Below are 19,490 nucleotides of genomic sequence, written 5' to 3' on the forward strand. Positions count from 1 at the left end.
CGAGTATCTGGATGTTTCATTCTCAGAATTATCTTCGATTTTCATCAATGCTATAATTTCACATGCATTTAAATGTGTTTGATCGTATGATCCCCTCATTCATAAAAGGGTTCATAAGTCTAACATTACCTGTCACATGACTGTCAAGATCAACTTGGCAGATAGATTAAATAAAAAATTCCTGATTTGCCAACCAGCTATCTAAATCAGTTATTTCTATGTAAGCTTCCAGGATGACTTCGCTATATCCTGATATAAATGTCCGGTCTGCTGCCGTTACCTTTATAACGTTTGCAAATTCACCAACAAATTTAAAACGAATATTCTGTTCGTTCCAACATAATACTTCATTAGCTAACTTTTCTCAGCAGGACTTTTTCTACCCATTACAAGGATATCCAATCCCAACAAAAAATATTGTCCGCTATAAGGGCTACCACTAGCCCCATATCAAAATTACAGTTTCCCAATCTCACTTAAAACAAGAACTATCTTTAAAAAAGATATCTAACGTGTTTAAATTTGAGTATATGTTTAAAACTATCATTTCGATGACCTTCAGAAGCACAATGACTTAATGATGCAGGACCTCTTTAATAAATTCTCCATCTGAATGTAACTACAAGAAATTCTTTACTAAGTCTAGTTATATTAAGGCAATATATATAATATATAAGAATATTTTGATGACACCTTAATAATTAATTTGACAAAAAATCCAGTGCAAATAACAAGAAACAAATATACATTTACTACTGTTTACATTAAACTTAATTCATGGTTAACAAAGCTAGAAACTATTGGTAGTATAAGTAGTATCTTTCTATTTACATTCACCGAAACCCCGCGAAAATATCACATGCGTAGGTGCGTTCATAAAGTCATGTACCTTCGTACAACAAAGTTTACATTAAAAATTATATAATTGTCCCGAATAAACAGCCGTCACGGATGCAAAGAGCTATTGGAGAAACAATTATTTTAATAAACATATAAATCTTTGTAAGATCTAGTTCAAATATTTATAGTTTTTCACTTGCTTTCCATCACGATATAATTTTCGAGACGTTCTTTCAAACACAACCAAATCACCCACCATGACAGCATTTTGTCCAATCACAGAAAGGATTTTCGAGCATGCGTATTATGTTGCCATAGTTAAGCGTCCTTAAGTTTAAAGGGAACAAATCGAAACTATAACGACTACGTCGGAAAAAAGCTGTACCCAACTCCTTAAGTGGGTTTCCATCAGTTCATATAAGTGAATGCGACTGCACTAAAGTTAGCCTGACTTCTTCCGGTATTCTTAAATATATCTCTCCATATAGAATGGTTCTAGCAGCTTCGGTATCTACGGTAAAAACAGTGTAGAAACATTTAATGCCAGTTAATGCAATTGAAATTCCACTTTTGTTCACAACTATGTAAAGTTACTATAAGTGTGTGATAACATTGTGTGAAGGAATTCGACGTTTGCTGTACCACTGTTCACTCCAGTGCAATTTAGGACAATACCACTGCATCAATTAGATTTTTTTTTTGCAGTGTTTTAAGAAATGATTTTGCTTTGTTGTCGAGTGTTTGTTGAGAAACATTGAATGTTTTAAAAATGGCGAATTTTCTGTATAAAGTCAATGATTATGTTGACTTTTGAAGGCCAAACTTTCTACAGCCTTAAATACGCTAATGAAAGATCCAAAAACTATACCAATACATAATGACATGTTTATGAAATTATAACAAATCTATTGGTTAATAAATTTTTATTCGGTATTGCAAAATAATGAACTTAAAATATCTGACATTTTCTCCCTACCCAGTTTACCCCTATACATTTTTATGATGTGGACCGGTCATTGTTATTAAATAGTAAGCAATTTGATTGGATTAAATTGTTATTACTTTACCTTCAAACTTGTTTATGCTTTTCATACATGACTATTGATTAATTAAAACTTGCATGAATGTGTACGGTAACTAAAATGACATTCAGACTGGACACTGCACGAGTCAATATTATGTTTTATCAATGAAAGTTAAGGTATGAAAGGTAAGAATTGCCAATTATTCTATTTTCACAAAATTTTCGGAATAAACAGTTGAAAGGTTATTTTTTAAAAGCCTATTGTGAAGATTAAAGAGAAAGTTTACAAACAATACGTTTTGTTCCATTGAACAAGTCATTTCGTAAGAGAAATGCCGAAATATATTTTACGCACGACTACGGCAGGTAAAATTATTATTTACTATAATAATAAAAAAAGCATTTTTCAGTCTCATTGGAATATGTTCATTACAATTAATCCCAAACTTAAGAAGTAAGTTAAGAAAGTCAAAATATATCCGATCTGCCTATTTCTGCACATCAAAAGTCAATACGATCGTTTTAAAGTCAATTTCGTCTACCTCACACAATCTTGTTAGGCACTATAATGAAAGCTTAGCTACCGTTGAAATCGCCGAAAACGATGACATTCTTATAGACATTTTGTTAGAAATTTTGACAAGAATCGATACATACATGAAAACTTGAAGTCCGATAGACTTTATATACCAGGGCGTTTCTTTTACTTTGCGCATTCTTTCGGCTCATGGCTTAAGTGACCTTGGTTCAACCTTTGAACGTTTTGTATCAGGACGAAAGATGATGAAACTGAATAATATATCCTATTAAAAAAAAATCATGGAACTGCATTTATTTAGCTATTTAAAAGATGAAAAATATCCAGAAACTTGTGAAACAGGGGAAGGAGACAACGAAGATCGTTTTCTGAAAATATGTTATTAAAAATAATAAGTTAAACTGGCGAAATCATCAAAATGAGTTACAGGAAGTGTTGTTTGGGAGAGAGGACATTTACAGCATACTAGACATTTTTCATGACTACAAAGGTCCTTTGGGTGTTGGAAAAGCATACCAAGGCCATTTCCGAAATTGTTATTACTGGAATGGAACGCACAATTATATAAGGGAGTTTATTAGATCGTGTAAAAATGTCAGCATGATGAATACCTTAAAAAAAAACTACGATGAGTTTCATCCGATACCAGCTTTATCGCCTTGGTATCACATAGGAATAGATTTAGTAAAAATGCCAGTTTCATCAAAAAGAAACATATATATATATGCTAATAGTTGTCGATCATTTTGAAAATGGCCAGAAGCAATACCAATACCAAATAAATTTATTCCCTGCAGTTTACAGCAGCGACCAGGGGAGGGAATTTGTGAACAAGGTAGTTGAAATATTGTTAAAAAAAAACCTAAAGCAGCTCATAGAATTTCCTCCGCATACCATCCACAAACAAATGGCCTTCTTGAAAGGTCCAACAAGACAATCCAGCAAATGATACTTAAACATGTTAAGGTTTGCTCTGAATCTCATGATTGAGACACAAATAACAAAGACATTTTATTTTCCTATAGAACTATGAAACACAAACAACCAAAAATTCCCCGTTTAATGTAATGTTTGGAAGACCTTCTGTGATGTCAAAATCCGAGATGAGTTTTAAAGACTTAACATCCGACGAAATCAATTCGGCAGTCAAAAGTTTATATGGATCTAAGAATAAATATCTACCAACAAAACCGTTTCAGAAAGATGTTAAGGAAAATCAAGAATCGCAAAAAGTGCAATACGCGAAGCGTAAGGGCAATAGTTATTAAAGGTACCAGGATTTTAATTAAGTACGGCAGACGCGCATTTCGTCTACATAAGACTCATCAGTGACACTCAAATCAAAAATATTTATAAACCCAAACAAGTACAAAGTTGAAGAGCATCGAGGATTCAAAATTCCAAAAAGTTGTGTGCCAAATAAGGCAAATATGCCTGGACTAAGAAAATCCGGCCCAAGTATAGAATACTTTTAAGTAGTTCCGGCAATAATCGAAATATTCATTCGCTGAAACATTAAATATGTTCTTGTGGGTCGGTGTTTTTGGGGGTTAACATAACAGCTGTTAATATGTCAATGAGTTGGGACTAGCACGAGGTTGGATACTCAATTTAATAGTCAGCAAGTTTACAGGTCAGCAGGTCGGCAGGTCGACGGGTCGACATGTCAGCAAGTCGACAGGTCAGTAGGACGACAGGTCAGCAGATGTTTCATGCTATCCATAGATTATTTGTCATTAAGTCAGGATGTTGTGTAGGGGGAAGTTGAGTACTCAATAAAAATAGTCAGCAAGTCGACAATTCAGCAATTGAACTGTATCGTATTGTGTTACTGCTTGTTGGGTGTTAGTTTCTTTTTTAAACAGTCACCATTGCTTTTCACTTTTCTATTAAACTAAATTAAAACCACTGAATTATATGTGCTTTCGCATGATAAATTTTATTACTTTATTCACAGAACTCTGTATTCGTTGTAAAGACTCAAAATTATAATTGTACATGTATTTATCTAATGAAAATGTTTAATGTTATTTCATCCATAGATATAGGAAGATGTGGTGTGAGTGCCAATGAGACAACTCTCCATCCAAATAACAATTTAAAAATTAAACCATTATAGGTTAAAGTACGGCCTTCAACACGGAGCCTTGGCTCACACCGAACAACAAGCTATAAAGGGCCCCAAAATTACTAGTGTAAAACCATTCAAACGGGAAAACCAACGGTCTAATCTATATAAACAAAACGAGAAACGAGAAACACGTATATATTACATAAACAAACGACAACTACTGTACATCAGATTCCTGACTTAGGACAGGTGCAAACATTTGCAGCGGGATTAAACGTTTTAATGGGCCCAAACCTTCTCCCTTTTTCTAAAACAATAGCATAACATCACAACATATAAAAACATACGATAAAATATCAATTAGCAGACTTAACTCAATCAAAAAACGTATGATTACACAAAGAACGAATAAATTTGATCTGCGATATCTGAATACAAATGCACAGTTAATTAAATATTAGAGACAAACAGTCATGACCAAAAAGCTATCAAACAAATTCAAACACACTGAGAAATATTTAACCAATCAATGTTCACTTTAGAAAAAAAACGGTTTTTTATAATCTTGAAGTTTATACAAATGTTGTAAGAATAAGTGAAAAATTGAAGATATTACAAATAATCAAAGCTGGTATACAGCCAAGATCCATATAAATAAAAAATGACAAAAAAGCATTATAAACAGTATCAACAGGTACCATAACCACTTATTTAAATCAGCCCATGAACGCTTTGATTGTTTGAAAAAACACAATTAAAGGAATAAAAGTTTTCAGTTGAGATGAGATATGAAACAAATATAATGAGAATTATGTTTTCTTGAAAAATGATACTAAATTGATTACAATTAGTTTCAAAATGCGTGTGTTCGGTCATCAAATAAATTCACCACAGTCCTTCGATTCCCTCTGCATGTGGATGATGTTGAATAGTAAAGTTCTTTTCTTCATCAGTAAGAGTTGATAAGTCGTTGAATGTTGACTCATATGTGTCAATATTAATTCCCACCGATTTGATGATTGTAGAATGTGCACCAATTTCCATATCGATGCAATTGCCTGGTATTTTGAAGAAAAAGTTACGCTTTCCATGGCGGGTTTTGATTGTCTTTAATGTGCCGAATCCATTTTGTTGCAACATTTCAAGTTCAACTAAAAAGTATAATGCGTATAATTAAAATGTGTAATATAAAAATATTGGAAGAATTATGATCAAAGACATGCGTAAAATTTATTGTATGTAGTATGAGAATCATGTTCCATTGATTATTTTATTGTTTTTAAGCTCATGACTAGGTGATGTACTATAATTGCATAAATTTTGTGTCTTTAAGGAACATCTGTGCTTTCAAAGTATAAGGACATACTGAGTGACGCACATGTTGATATTTATAAAAACACCAACCCCAACCCACAATCATTAACCCACGCAAAAATACATTAATAGATGTTTAATAATTGAGTTTTTGTATCAAACGTACATCATTTCGTAAATAATACCATGAACAAATATACATTTTGGAGCGTTCTCTTGTGAACATGCATATTTTACCTTGTATTTAAGTATATTTGCGTCATTGGAAGGAGCTGATGTGTATTCAGTATGTGTTACCAATGAAACAACTTGTTTGACAATAGGGAAAATATTTTAAACAATTATTAATAATTACGAAAACTTACTTTTGATGTTCTCGGCAAGTGAACGTTTTAGACGATTTTGAAATTGTCGTATTGTAACAAATGGTCCACACGATTTGCACATGGCCTTGGCGACTCTGTCCCTTAAAGTTGCCACTGGTTTTAGATGAAGAGCTGGTGTGTCCCGATCACATGAAGCAATAGCCTGTAAGAAAGTTTTAATTTACTTAATATGTAAGCTTTTTATTTGATGTTTTGTATTCTACATAAAATTAATACAAAAAAAAATAATTGAAAAGAGCTGTTATAATATAGCGATAATTATTTCGCAAATAGATTTATTTGATTTTAAATTTGCCGTTGGTTTGGCTTAATAATTTGTTATCAAGAATTTAATATAATTTTGGTACAGTTCCGTATTAAGATTTGCGTGTCATCTAAATTGAAGAAATGTTTTATTAAATAATCAAATTCAAATTGATATTACAATTTGATATTAATGCACAAAATGCTAGGTGTGATCATAGACCATTGATATGTAATTACTAAGACTAAGGATGATTTGACTAACCTGAACAAACAGTGATTTTTGTTGAGATAATGAATTATACAAGACCATTGCTTGTTTTAATCTAGATTTGGTTATTTCTAATGGTGTCGGTGTGTAGCACCCATCATTCAATCCACAACTGAAACTGTGTTGGAATACATGCAGAACGGCAGCAAGATAAAGAATATGAATGGTGTCTTTACTTGTCATCATTTCACTTTCATCTTGTGATATGTTAAGATTAGGAGTTTCATTGTCTTTGTCTTCCTCTGCAAATACAACGATAAGAATAACGTAAATTATGTTTAAACATTTAAATTTAAATGAGCAAACTTAAATAAATGTTGAAAAAATATAAAAATAAAAATAAGTTTTGTGTTTAAGATTATATTGTTATGCACATTTATTACGTTATAAGCAAATATAAGCTGCCACAATAGTTATGGAAACGATTAATAAATTAAATTTCTGGTATGAATTGAAAATGTTTGTGTAATAGTTTAAAACCGGTTGATTAACAATAAAAAAACTCGAATGGATTATATCATTGCCTATGTGATTGAATGCTGCGACTTAATCAAGACTCCTTTTTAAAAATGTGAATGGGCGGATACAATAATTAAAAGTAGGGATAATGAGCAGAAATAACGTAAAAGAGTGGGTTCGCTTCCTTAAATTTCAGTGGTTTCATACATTTCAACTTTTTTTCAAAATTCTGTGTACATTGGAGGAGGTGGGGATGGAGAAAGGGGGGGGGGGTGCAGATGTAAAATACTTTATTCTTGACTATTGTAATAAATATAATATTGCCATCTTGAACAAAGATTTTGACATTAAAATTGGAAATTTAATCCCAGTTCACTTTCTTTTCATGACTATACTGTTTACTTACCGTGGTCAGATCCATATTTGGCATTCATGTAGTCCGAATATGAGTCAATCAAACCATCAAACACACTCTCGGCATCTGCGGACAACTTGTAGTGCTTCCCTGCTAGGTGTTCCTCGTAAATGTTGTTCATGACATTATCAAAACTTTGCAATTTGGTGTCTCGTAATAGTGGTACATTTGCTTTAGTAATTGCCGTGGTATTAAAGACTGGTTTGGCAACGCAAAACAGAAACCGATCCATTAAACCATCATCTCCACCAAGTTGACATAACTCTGAAAGTAATGGTTGAGGTTGAATAAATAGACAGCAAGACATTGATGTTTTGGAAAAACCTCTTGTTCCTGTTACTAGGATGCTGGAGTCTCCTTTTCCTCCCCACATCTTACACAAAAGAGATCTCTCGCCTTCACCCTTCGATTGTTTTACATTTACAGATGACAAAAACCTGTGTCCTTCATCACACGTGATGATACCATACCCTTGGTTATTTAATTGGTGTTTCTGGAGACCTGCTGTCGTGTAAGCCTCCATTTGAATTGCAATTCCATGTTTTTATTTTTTTTTTCCACCACGGGATCAATGACTGTAATATGTATTGGTTTTTCCTCCACCGGGTGCGCATACTGCAACGATATACTGGTTTAACACGGTAGAATATGAGTTGTCTCCAACTGTCACCTTCGTATTTTAACCACACAAAGTAGAGGTTAGTGATAAAACACTGGACAAAACTAGGCTTCGGGAGCAATTTGTAGCTTTTTCAAATATTGAAAAATAATTCTTTGTTTCCTCTTCAAATACTTCTTTCCAAGGAATTTTAGTATTGTAAGCGGATTTGTAAAGGGATAAAATATCCTCGCTTCTGAACTTTTTAAAAGCCGCAGCCATCTTCAGCAGTCTCAAAGCAAAACAGCGATAGCGTAGTTTCGCGAAAATCTGTTGAATATTTTCCCGTTTTTTAACGTCATAAAGTTGTTTGGGAGAAATCCTTTATAGTCAGTTTTCTGATTTGTGTGCACGTAGTTTGTGTTAAAAATTAGTATAGAAAAAGAAAATGGAGATCGAGCATCAAAGGGGATAAATTGGTATGCTGTAGTCTCTAGCCAAGAATCAATAGTACCTTATATGATGGATAATGAATTATTAAAGACATAAATGACCTGCACACATTGTGCTTCAGATATGAATTTGTGTAAACAGAAAGACATTTCAGATTCTTTACAATGGAAATGCCCAGCATGCCTGTTAACAAGCTCCATAAGGAGGAGTAGTATTTTTGAGGTAAATAAAAAGATTATTATCAAAATTTAATTATTGTTAATGGATATTGAACCAATCATATCTACATCTGTTGTTGATATAAAAAAATAAATCATCTTCCGAGGGATTTGTTGTGGTTAACATAACTGATTATATGTACAGTGAGTATGGGACATAAGATACGGACGGGCATCACCCGGTCATTGTGGATAGTTTGCCAAATATAGTAAACCGAAAATAGATAGATTATCATAATCCATCCATTAGAATAGACGTATTTACACTTGTATGCAAATTTGTCCGCCATTACATAACATCACACAGGTTCCCGTAAACTTTGACTTCATAATTCAATACATATGATGTCACAACTAAAAAGTGATTGTTGCTTGACGTCAGAAGGTTATTCGGAGGTGATGTAAGGTCATTCGGAGGCAAGATACAGCTAAATACCAAAAGTGTAAATACGTTTATTGGCGTTTAGTTTTTGAGTTTATATATTAATTGCAATATTCTAATAAGTTTATTTGGCGCTATTTAACAGTATGTATAGGCTAATACAACAGTAGCATGTCAGGTTTGAATACCGGTTGTAAAATAAAATTTTCATGTAGTCTGTTTATGCGTTTTTGTTGTGTGATATAAACATAATGGTCAGTGTAATCATCGCTATTCAGTGTGTTAACCAGTATGGAAAGATTAAGTAAATGCATATTCATGTAACAGTATTTCTTATGTTTTTATTTGGGAATTGTTATACACAGCAAAGTTTTAAAAAATATCACACTTTCATGTTCTTCTTTTTTTCAGAAGTCCAAACTGCCAATACGAAAACTGATGGAACTAGTTTACTACTTTGGAATAGAGCTTCAAATTTACGAAGTGGAAAAACTTTCCGATATCAGTCATGTCAGTGTTATTGAATGGTTTGACCAGTTCCGGATAGTATGTAAGGAATTGTTAACAAATGATCCAGTCTTATTGGGATCAAACAGTGAACATTTGATTGAAATCGATGAAAGTCTCTTTGGAAAAAAGAGAAAATATCACAGAGGTACAGGAAAACAAGATACCTGGGTTTTTGGAAAGGTGGAGAAGGGGTCAAGGAAAGTGATTTTGCAAAAAGTGGAAAAAAGAGATCGTAAGACCTTGTTACCAATTATTCAGAAAAATGTTGCCGAAGGAGTACACATTAACTCTGATTGTTGGGCGGCGTATAACACATTGGAAAAGGAAGGATTTGTGCATAAAACTGTAAACCACAGTAAAGAATTTAAAGCACAAGATGGAACCTGCACAAATGAAATTGAAGGCATATGGGGGCTTGCAAAACTGAAAATCAAATCAATGAAAGGAGTGAGACATGAAAGAATCGGTGACATATTAAATGAATTTTGCTACAGATACAGATACGGGTTTTCAAATTGAGACGTTTTCCATAAATTTTTAAAGGACATTGCAATCTTTAATGAAAAAAAAATGAAACGGCCAATAAAAGATGAACTAAAATGGATTAAAAAACGCCACTGTAAACTTAAAGAAAAAGTAATTGACGAGTTTTGTTTTGTTGAAATTTAATTTTTCCTCTCAAATAAAAAATACAATCACTTCTTTTATATATTAGATGAAAAACTATAAATAGCTTATACTGTTATTGGATGTGTTGATGCTTTTGTTTTTTTTTTATCTGTAGAACCGTTTGCCTTAACTTTTAACAATTATAAAAAAAGAAATAGGTACATTTTCGACTTGTCGGACTGTCAATCAAGCTAATTGTTGACATGTCGCTGTCGACCTATCGACCTGTCGACCTGTCGATCCCAACTTAATATGGCGATTAAACATAACTACAATCTTCAAATAATAAACCTGGAAAATAATTTTAACTTGTATAAAAACCGATTTACTTCATTTGACTTAAATATAAGTCCGATGGTACTACAATTATGTAATTTGTATAAGAACCGATTCACTTCATTTGACTTAAATGTAAGTCCGATGGTACTACAATCACGTATTCTATACTTGATCCGAAAATCCTTAGTTTTTCAAAAAGTTTTAAAAGTTTTGTATACAGGAAATTAAAAAAAATGACCACATTATTGATATTCATGTCAACACCGAAGAGTTGACTACTGGGCTGGTGATACCCTCACGGATGAAACGTCCACCAGCAGTGCCTTCGGCCCAGTGGTGTTAATAGTTATCAAAGGTACCAGGATTTTGATTTAGTACGCCAGACGCGCGTTTCGTCTACATAAGTCTCATCAGTGACGCTCAAATCAAAAATATTTATAATCCCAAACAAATACAAAGTTGAAGAGCATTGAGGATCCAAAATTCCAAAAAGTTGTGTCAAATACGGCTACGGTAATCTACGCACGACGAATCAATGAAGGAAGGATATCAGGTCCTTTTGTTCAACTCTCGGAAAGCTTCAAGAAAAGAATCAAAATCTGAAGAGAAAAAAAACCATGGAAAGGTCCATATAATGTCTTATCAGTAACATGTAAGGGTGTAGAACCATCTTCGTCGAATGGGAACAAAATCGCAACATAACATAATATTAAAAAAAATGAAGAAATTTATATCCAGAGAATCAATATCAAGTGAGAAATTTATATTGGGACTTGAATGGAGAGATTGGCACTCATACCACATTTTTTATATCTATGTAGCGAGTGTTTTGAATTATTTACGGATGGAGCAATTAAGCACCAATTTGATCAATATTTTACAATCCAATTTCTCGCAATCAATGGGTTAAAATATCTGTGTTAATTATTTTTTTAATTAAGTATTCCTGAGGGGAAGGTGTGAATCTCAATTTTTTTTTTATTATTATTAAGTTATCATTTTATCAAGAAACACGCTCTAATGTTCACCTTACAAATATATAGGTATTTTGACAGATTCAATGAATAAGGTACTTTTTTTATCCCTCTAGGTGTAAAACCAACATTGATTAATATTATATTCCTATTAGTCTTTGTTAAATTTGCACTTTTAATGATGCTTTGAAATACCCAAGACATATGTTAATGACACAAATCTGTTTTACTGCAATAAAATGTAGGATAATGACCCACAACTGTCAAATTCAAAGGAATATTTTTTTCGACCTATTTTCGTATATAACTGGATGTGACGTATCATGATTTTACATCGAAATCAGCAACTTCTGTTAGGGGTCTTCAAACCATTTATTTATTAATGTTGTTCCACAAGTTTGACGAGAAAAATTAATTACTTTACGGCCCTGAAAATTGCATTTCTCTGCTATTGTTTACATTATAACTCCCATTTTGTATTTCCTCGACACATTGTTTTGAATACCATATTAGTGTAACTGGACAATTTAAAGGTCTTAGATAAAACCAACTATCTGAATCCCTCATATCTAGGGGACGATAGTCCTTTTATGCCTTGTAATTTTTTTCTGGACAATTTTCATCTTTTGGGAGATCAAAAGCCTTTGATAAAACTTTTCTCCAGTCCCCGGTATGTACACCGGAATGTAATGATCGTATGATACAATATCATGTAAAAATGTTCGTTCAAAGTATACATAACTGAATAGAAAACAATGTTTGAAAAAGATTGAAACTTGAAGGAATAACGCAAGTATGAAAAGTACAAGAAACTGAAATATATCTTTTGGTTGTTGTCTGCAAAGATAGCCGTTTCTAATATAATGCTTCTTTATAAGTGTACATGATTACAAAGAAATGAAATGTACAAATATGTATATTAAAAACAAATATTTAATAACATATATGAAGTGAAAGTGGAAGGAATTATAAATGTTCAAGATCACCATTTAGGCGTTTACACTAACCTTGAACTTCCTTAAAAGGAGATGTATTAAAGAATTAGAACAATGCGAGTAGACAGGTCACTAACATCTTAATTATGAAACAAAAACTGAAAGAAGATAACACAATATTTATTATTTGAATTTCATATTTACTTTCAACAATAATTGGCTATATGATAAATTGTTTCCTTATCCTTCCCATTTGTGATATTTTTGGTTAAAATAACCGTGTTTAACATAAAATAAGGTAAGTGTTGTATTTTTTTTTAAATTTTATACACGATAATCGAAACGATTTCCCTTTACAGAATATTATTATGCAATTTAGTTTTATATGTTGTGTCATGTATACTATTTGTTGGTCTTTTTCATTTTTAGCCATGGCGTTGTTATTTTATTTACATTTTATGAGATTGACAGTCCCTCTGGTATCTTTCGTCCCTCTTTTACACATGCAAGTAAGAGATTAATTGTTCACTTTTATGAGAAATAACAGAATATAAAATAATCGACAATAAGTGCAGAATACTATAAAGAACCAAGAAATGGAAGTTTTTAACGACCTTGATTGGCTATACAGCCCTTTTACGGTGGGTATAAAGACCCCCCCCCCCCCCCCCAATTGCAGACCAGCTTTTATACGTTACTGAACTTTTTAGCTCACCTGTCCCAAAGGGACAAGTGAGCTTATGCCATCACTTGGCGTCCGTCGTCGTCCGTCGTCTGTCGTCCGTCGTCTGTCTTCGTAAACTATTTCAAGAATCTTCTCCTCTGAAACTACTGGGCCAAATACTTTCAAACTTTAACTGAATGTTCCTTAGGGTATCTAATTTATAAATTGTATCCGAAGTTTTGATCTATCAACAAACATGGTCGCCATTGCTAAAAATAGAACATAGGGGTCAAATGCAGTTTTTGACTTATAACTCAAAAACCAAAGCATTTAGAGCAAATCTGACCTGGGGTTATACTGTTTATCAGGTCAAGATCTACAATGTATCTGCCCTGAAATTTTCAGATGAATCAGACAATCTGTTGTTGGGTTGCTGCCCCTGAATTGAGAAATTTTGCTGTTTTTGTTTATTATCTTGAATATAATTATAGATAGAAATAAACTGTAAACAGCAATGATGTTCAGCAAAGTAAGATCTTCAATTAAGTCAATTTGACCAAAATTGTCAATTGACCCCTTAAGGAGTTATTGCCCTTTAAGGAATTTGTTCATCATGTTGACTTACTTTAAAAAATCTTCTCCTTTGAAACTGCTGTATCAATTTCAGCCAAACTTAGGCTAAATGAGTTTCAGAGTATTTAGTATAAATTTTATATTTTATTTCCTTGTATGTCAAGAAACATAGCTACTATGGCTAAAATAGAACATAGGAGAAAATGATTATTTTTTTTGGCTTTTGAAGAAAATAGGACGATCCAAAAAACATTTAAATAAATTGAAAAGCCAAAATAATCATTGATGAAAGATTTAACCAAAAGAATTAAGGTGAGCGATTCAGGCTCTTGAGAGCCTCTTGGTTTTTTTTTTTGTACTCTTTATTAATTATGCAGGATCGGACTATTTTAACTTTGCTTTCACCTCCTTTTTCAGAATGACATAATGGAACTAGTTGTCATCGTAGTACATGCTTTATTTATTTTATTCTGTACTTGTCATCAAGATGATTTCGAAATCAACACCATAAACAAAAAACCCAAATGTAGTTTCCGCATAAAAAAATTAACAGTTGACTGCACAGGACAAAATCTGACAAGAATTCCGAACTTCAGAAAATCTACAAAAACGCTTATTCTAGCGAATAATCAAATACAGGATATTCCAAATGGAACCTTCTCATCACATGGAGCTCTAGAAGTTTTAGATTTATCGCATAATAGTCTTACAAATTTGAGATCTGGTTCATTTAAAGGACTGTCAAACTTACTGCGCTTAAATTTAAACAGCAACAAGCTCGGAAAAAATAATGTGACATTACCAAAAATATGTTTTATATATCTTCCAAAATTACGACATCTATCCTTGAAAGGGAATTCTTTTACAATATTTCCTGATATATCTTCAATTCGATCACTGCAGATTTTGAATGCTACCTTCATCAACGGAATGACCTTCTTCCAGCAATCTTCATCACTTGAAAACCTAGCTTACTTAGACTTATCTGGTCCTTCCTCGTGTAAGCCAAAATCATTGAACAAGCATACATTTAGTGCTCTTTCGAGATTGCTTTATTTAGATGTGTCCAACATTGACTTGGGTAGTATCATGAAAGGGACATTTTCCCAAATGAAATATTTGCAGTATTTGGACATATCTTATAACACAAGACTGGGATTTGTGGGTGTTGAAAATGTTACACACGATTTACCGAATACATCCATACGAGTTTTCAAATTTCAGAAGATAGTTCCAACATTTTCCATGAATCAGATGCTAATGATAGATCAGATGAAGCCTCTTAATGAAACCAAAATAAGAGAGATTTATGCTGATAGTAACCGAATTCAGCTGGTTGAAATAGGAGCAATCAGCTATTTACCAAACACTATAGAGAAAATTTCCATTGGTGAAAACTGGCTATCTTATGGATCGTACATTTTTGAATTACAAAAACTCTCTACAAAGGTAATAAATGCTTCATTTCTTGCCTGGTCACATGATCCTCGAGAGGAAGACACTGGTTGGTGTGTATCTGGAGAAAATTCATTGGAAATTGATACAAACTTTAAGAAATGTGTCTCATCAGATCACGGAACTCCAGTCTCAGGAGTTACGAAGCACATATCCCCTTTGAAGCTAGATTACTTCAAAACCATTAATCTCCCCAGAAATCTAAAAGAATTATATTACACCAGTTGTAAATTACAATTTGAGATTCCAAAACTTAATTTCAGTAAGAATGTACTGGAAAAGGTAGATTTTTCTTCTAACATATTTTATTCATTGAAAGGTCCCTTGGTCAATCTAAAACACTTAAGTTACCTTGATTTATCAAACAATTTTTGTTCGAATATTTCTACAGTATTTTTCTCAGGGTCTCCAAATATTAAGACACTAAAGCTTCAAAATAATCTATTAGGATTTATTTTGCCAAAAGACAAAGGAGGTAAAATATTTAATCATTTAGTACATTTAGAAACCATTGATTTATCTGAAAACAAAATTACGGCCATGCCCCGATTACTTTTTACATCGCAGGTCAATATACGGAATATTCATTTAGCAAGTAATTTGATTGAAAGATTACACTTCCAAATTGAGCATATGGTAAATATCTCTTTTATAGACCTTTCAAGCAATGCTATAATGTTTCTCAAACCTGAGGAAACAGTCGAACTTGACAAAGCGGCAGAGAAAAGCGGAAATCTTACATTAGATCTTAGTGGGAATCCAATCCAATGCACATGCAACAATATAAATTTTATCAAATGGATAGCGTCAACTAAGATTCGTCTGAAAAACTTAAAATCGTATTCCTGTCTGCTCAATAACCAAACAAAAACTACACTCAAACACCGAAACGCGCTTTTAAAAATGCTCGAAAAGGAATGTTCCACATATCTGGGTTTGATATTGGCTACTGTGTCTTTAGTTGTTCTGTTTATCATCGTTGTAATAAGTGGACTTATATACAGATATCGGTGGAAGCTAAGATACCTGTATTTCATGACAAAATTTAAATTCAACAGAAGGCCAAATTTACTAGATCTTTCATACGACTATGACGCCTTTGTTTCCTATGCCGAAGAAGATCAGCATTTTGTACATGAATCATTTCTAACCAACATTGAAGAAGGAGCAGAACTTCGAGTGTGCCTTCATAAGCGTGATTTTCTTGTTGGAAATGAAATTGCTGCCAACATTACAGATGCAATACACAGAAGTCGCAAGACAATTTGCATAATCACTAATCATTTTTTAAATTCATATTGGTGCATGTTTGAATTCAACATGGCTCGGATGGAGAGTATTTACTCTCGAGACGGAGAGAACATTGTATATTTAATTTTCCTGGAACAAATTCCCTCAAAGGCTCTACCTCTGGTTTTATTGGAACTCGTACAGTCACAATCGTACGTAGAATTTCCGAATGATGAATATGGCGACCCTCTCTTCTGGGAGAATTTGAAGAAAGTAATGTCTGATTAACTACTAAATGGAACTTCAAAGAGGAATAATCAACAAAACTAATAACAATTAATTTTCTATTCAGAGTTTAATTGCTATGTAAAGATTTATAGTCAAAAATGCATTGTAAACCATCAATCTTGAATTAAATTTTCTTAAAGATATAAGCGTACGAGATCCTTTTGGATGTTTGTGGGGTGTGTGTTGCTAGAAGTTTTTAGTTTTTTATGTTGTGTTTTGTCGACTGTTGTTTGTCTTTTGGTCTTATTTCGTTTTCCTCCGTGGCATTTTCAGATCGTTACCGACTTATGATCTTTGGTATCTGCCGCCTCTTTTTTCAAGTCATATGAAACGAGTGAGTGGTGAAAAATAATGTTTGTCCAATTCTTGAACCAATGCATGTATACATGATAAACTTAGTCCTCTGTGCACGATTTTATCATTATTTTCGCAAATATATCATATAATCGTCAATTTTTTTTTCTCTCTGTTTGTTATGATTTAACAGATTTGGCTGCTCATTAAATGCCGTGTTTTGAAGCCGAGTTTTAACGATTGTCACCTTATAGTAAACAAATCACAAAAAAAGCATGGGTATTGAGCACGTGTTTAACATGTATAATTAGATATTTGTTTATTTCAATGACAGATCCATGCGTTTTGTGGTCACCGGATTTTTACGAGGAGGGTTACGCTCGGGTCACTATGCATACGGAAAGTATGTCGGCGAATTGCTTCCTGGAAGCAAGCAATGAAAAATAAGTAAACTTTTTCTAAATGTGGACAAATTAAAGAATTTTACGCAGGAAAAAGTATATGTACATAAGTTGTATAATGAAAACTATCCATTTAGTTATAAAAAAAACATATGCATATTTTTTTTTAATTTGAAGTTTCTTATGACCTTCAAGCGCATTTCAAATATTTTCATCATTAAGAATAGCATTGTTTTAAAACAGGAAGTTTTGGGGTCAGATGTACAACTGAAAATAAGATAAGGTTTGCAAATTGTATGTCGTCATTATTCACTATCGTGCAAAATAAGGAAATGTTATTTTGACCAACTTATTAATAATTTCATCTCCAAATTTTAATCAGGTAAGCTGATTAAATATCCCTTTCAGACTCGTGACTTTTGTTAAAAGGGATTTTTTTAATCTTGGAAGACGAAATAATGTAAATACTACATGTACCTTTAATACACGATGACTCATTTGAGAAATGCTGTCTCTATAGAGATTACTTAGGTGAAAAGAATTACACTACCTGTATTTGGCAAAACCCTCAAGAACTATGAGCTCACAATACTCTCTAACGTCGTACTTAATTTATCCATAAAAGGAGCTATTAACAAAATATTAAAAATAACACAACACTTCACAAAATGAACATTGCAATATTTTGGAACAAATTTTAAAGGTCGTTCCGTATTAACATTATTTGTCTATGAAACAAAGAAGCAGAGATGAATTTGAAGGTTTCATTTCAGGTGGTCAGAGCTTCAGTTTAAAAAATAATAATAATGCAAATTTATAGAGCGCCCTATATAAAAAATAAAAATTACTCTAAGGCGCTGTAAATTCAGCATGGTAATAAAAACAAATCAAAGACAAAAACATAAAACATATACTGTGTTAGATTCAAGTACTAACATAAACAATAAAATAAAATGCCTACCATAATATAAAAGGTCCATTAAAAAAAACCATTCTAAAACAACAAATTAAAAAAAAAATTAGCAATCTAGGTTAAAAACATGCAAAACAAGCAAAAATCACAAATAAAATGCATTAAAAGTTTATACAAAACTACATAAACCAGTAAAAACCCGTAATTAAGACAGGAAAAAGGAATGCGATAAAAATGAGTTTTTAGCTTGGATTTAAAACACTCCAAGGACTTGCATTGTCTTAAAGATTGTTGTTGTTTTTGATTTAAATTTTACATAAATATTGGTGCAATTTACATGACATGTTTGCACTTATTTACAGAACTCACTCATTGATATTCATGCAAGTGGTTAATTAAGTTGACGAAATATTTCAGTTCGTAAATCACATTCAAAATCTGAATTGTTTCCCTTTAGGCATATCATTACTTTGTCTTTTAGCTTCAAATTGATTTGTGTTTTATGTGTTAGTGTTAAAACTTTAAAATATTTAGTGTTTGTGCCATTTTTCCATTTCTATATTTTTTACTTTCATAACCTTAAATTAAACACGCACTAACTCTAATATAAAACAATTGTCCTTGTTGGATAAATAAAGGATACGTAAGTTAGGTCGCTTCTCTAGACATGGTACAATAAACATTATTATGATCACTCGCTCGTTCACTCTAGCACAGATGCATATAAAAGCCATTTAAACATATCAAATCTAAATAAATATAATAGTGAACTGCAGAAAAAATATGTGTGTGTAGCTCTATAATGTTTGGATAAAATCGAAAAGAAAAATTTAAAGTCGATTATCATGGATCAGAAAGACAAAACGATATAAGGGTTATTGGCAGTAATTGGCCATAGTTTAATATATTAAGTACACCAACAATATTTTTTTTCTGAAAATTGTCAAGATAATAATATATTCTAGCACTTTGAAAGATAAGATATGATGATTGCCGACTGTTGTTAAATAGCAGACCAAATCATCTGAATTGAATAGGACGAACATTCATTAACCCTTGAAATCAGAGGCCAATGATTTAAACTGACTAAATT

At 32.4% G+C, this 19,490-nt stretch overlaps 3 protein-coding genes across 3 annotated transcripts; 2 read left to right on the forward strand and 1 right to left on the reverse strand.

Annotated features, from left to right (window-relative positions):
- Positions 1–5,200: 5,200 nt before the first annotated feature.
- Positions 5,201–6,244, reverse strand: LOC134700325 (uncharacterized). Its single transcript, XM_063561675.1, has 2 exons — positions 6,153–6,244; positions 5,201–5,624 (listed from the first exon to the last, which is right to left on the reverse strand). The coding sequence occupies exons 1-2, from the start codon at positions 6,232–6,234 to the stop codon at positions 5,359–5,361; spliced, it is 348 nt and encodes a 115-aa protein (XP_063417745.1). The 5' UTR covers positions 6,235–6,244; the 3' UTR covers positions 5,201–5,358.
- Positions 6,245–8,708: 2,464 nt separating this feature from the next.
- Positions 8,709–10,241, forward strand: LOC134700420 (uncharacterized). The gene is made up of 2 exons (XM_063561815.1): positions 8,709–8,834; positions 9,624–10,241. Exons 1-2 carry the CDS (start codon positions 8,709–8,711, stop codon positions 10,239–10,241), a joined length of 744 nt encoding a protein of 247 aa, XP_063417885.1.
- Positions 10,242–14,242: 4,001 nt separating this feature from the next.
- LOC134700421 (toll-like receptor 4) lies at positions 14,243–16,844 on the forward strand. The gene has a single exon (XM_063561816.1). The coding sequence runs from the start codon at positions 14,243–14,245 to the stop codon at positions 16,787–16,789; it is 2,547 nt and encodes an 848-aa protein (XP_063417886.1). The 3' UTR covers positions 16,790–16,844.
- Positions 16,845–19,490: the final 2,646 nt, after the last annotated feature.

This window comes from Mytilus trossulus, unplaced genomic scaffold (assembly GCF_036588685.1).
Source record: "Mytilus trossulus isolate FHL-02 unplaced genomic scaffold, PNRI_Mtr1.1.1.hap1 h1tg000138l__unscaffolded, whole genome shotgun sequence".
In the NCBI taxonomy this organism is placed as follows: domain Eukaryota; kingdom Metazoa; phylum Mollusca; class Bivalvia; order Mytilida; family Mytilidae; genus Mytilus; species Mytilus trossulus.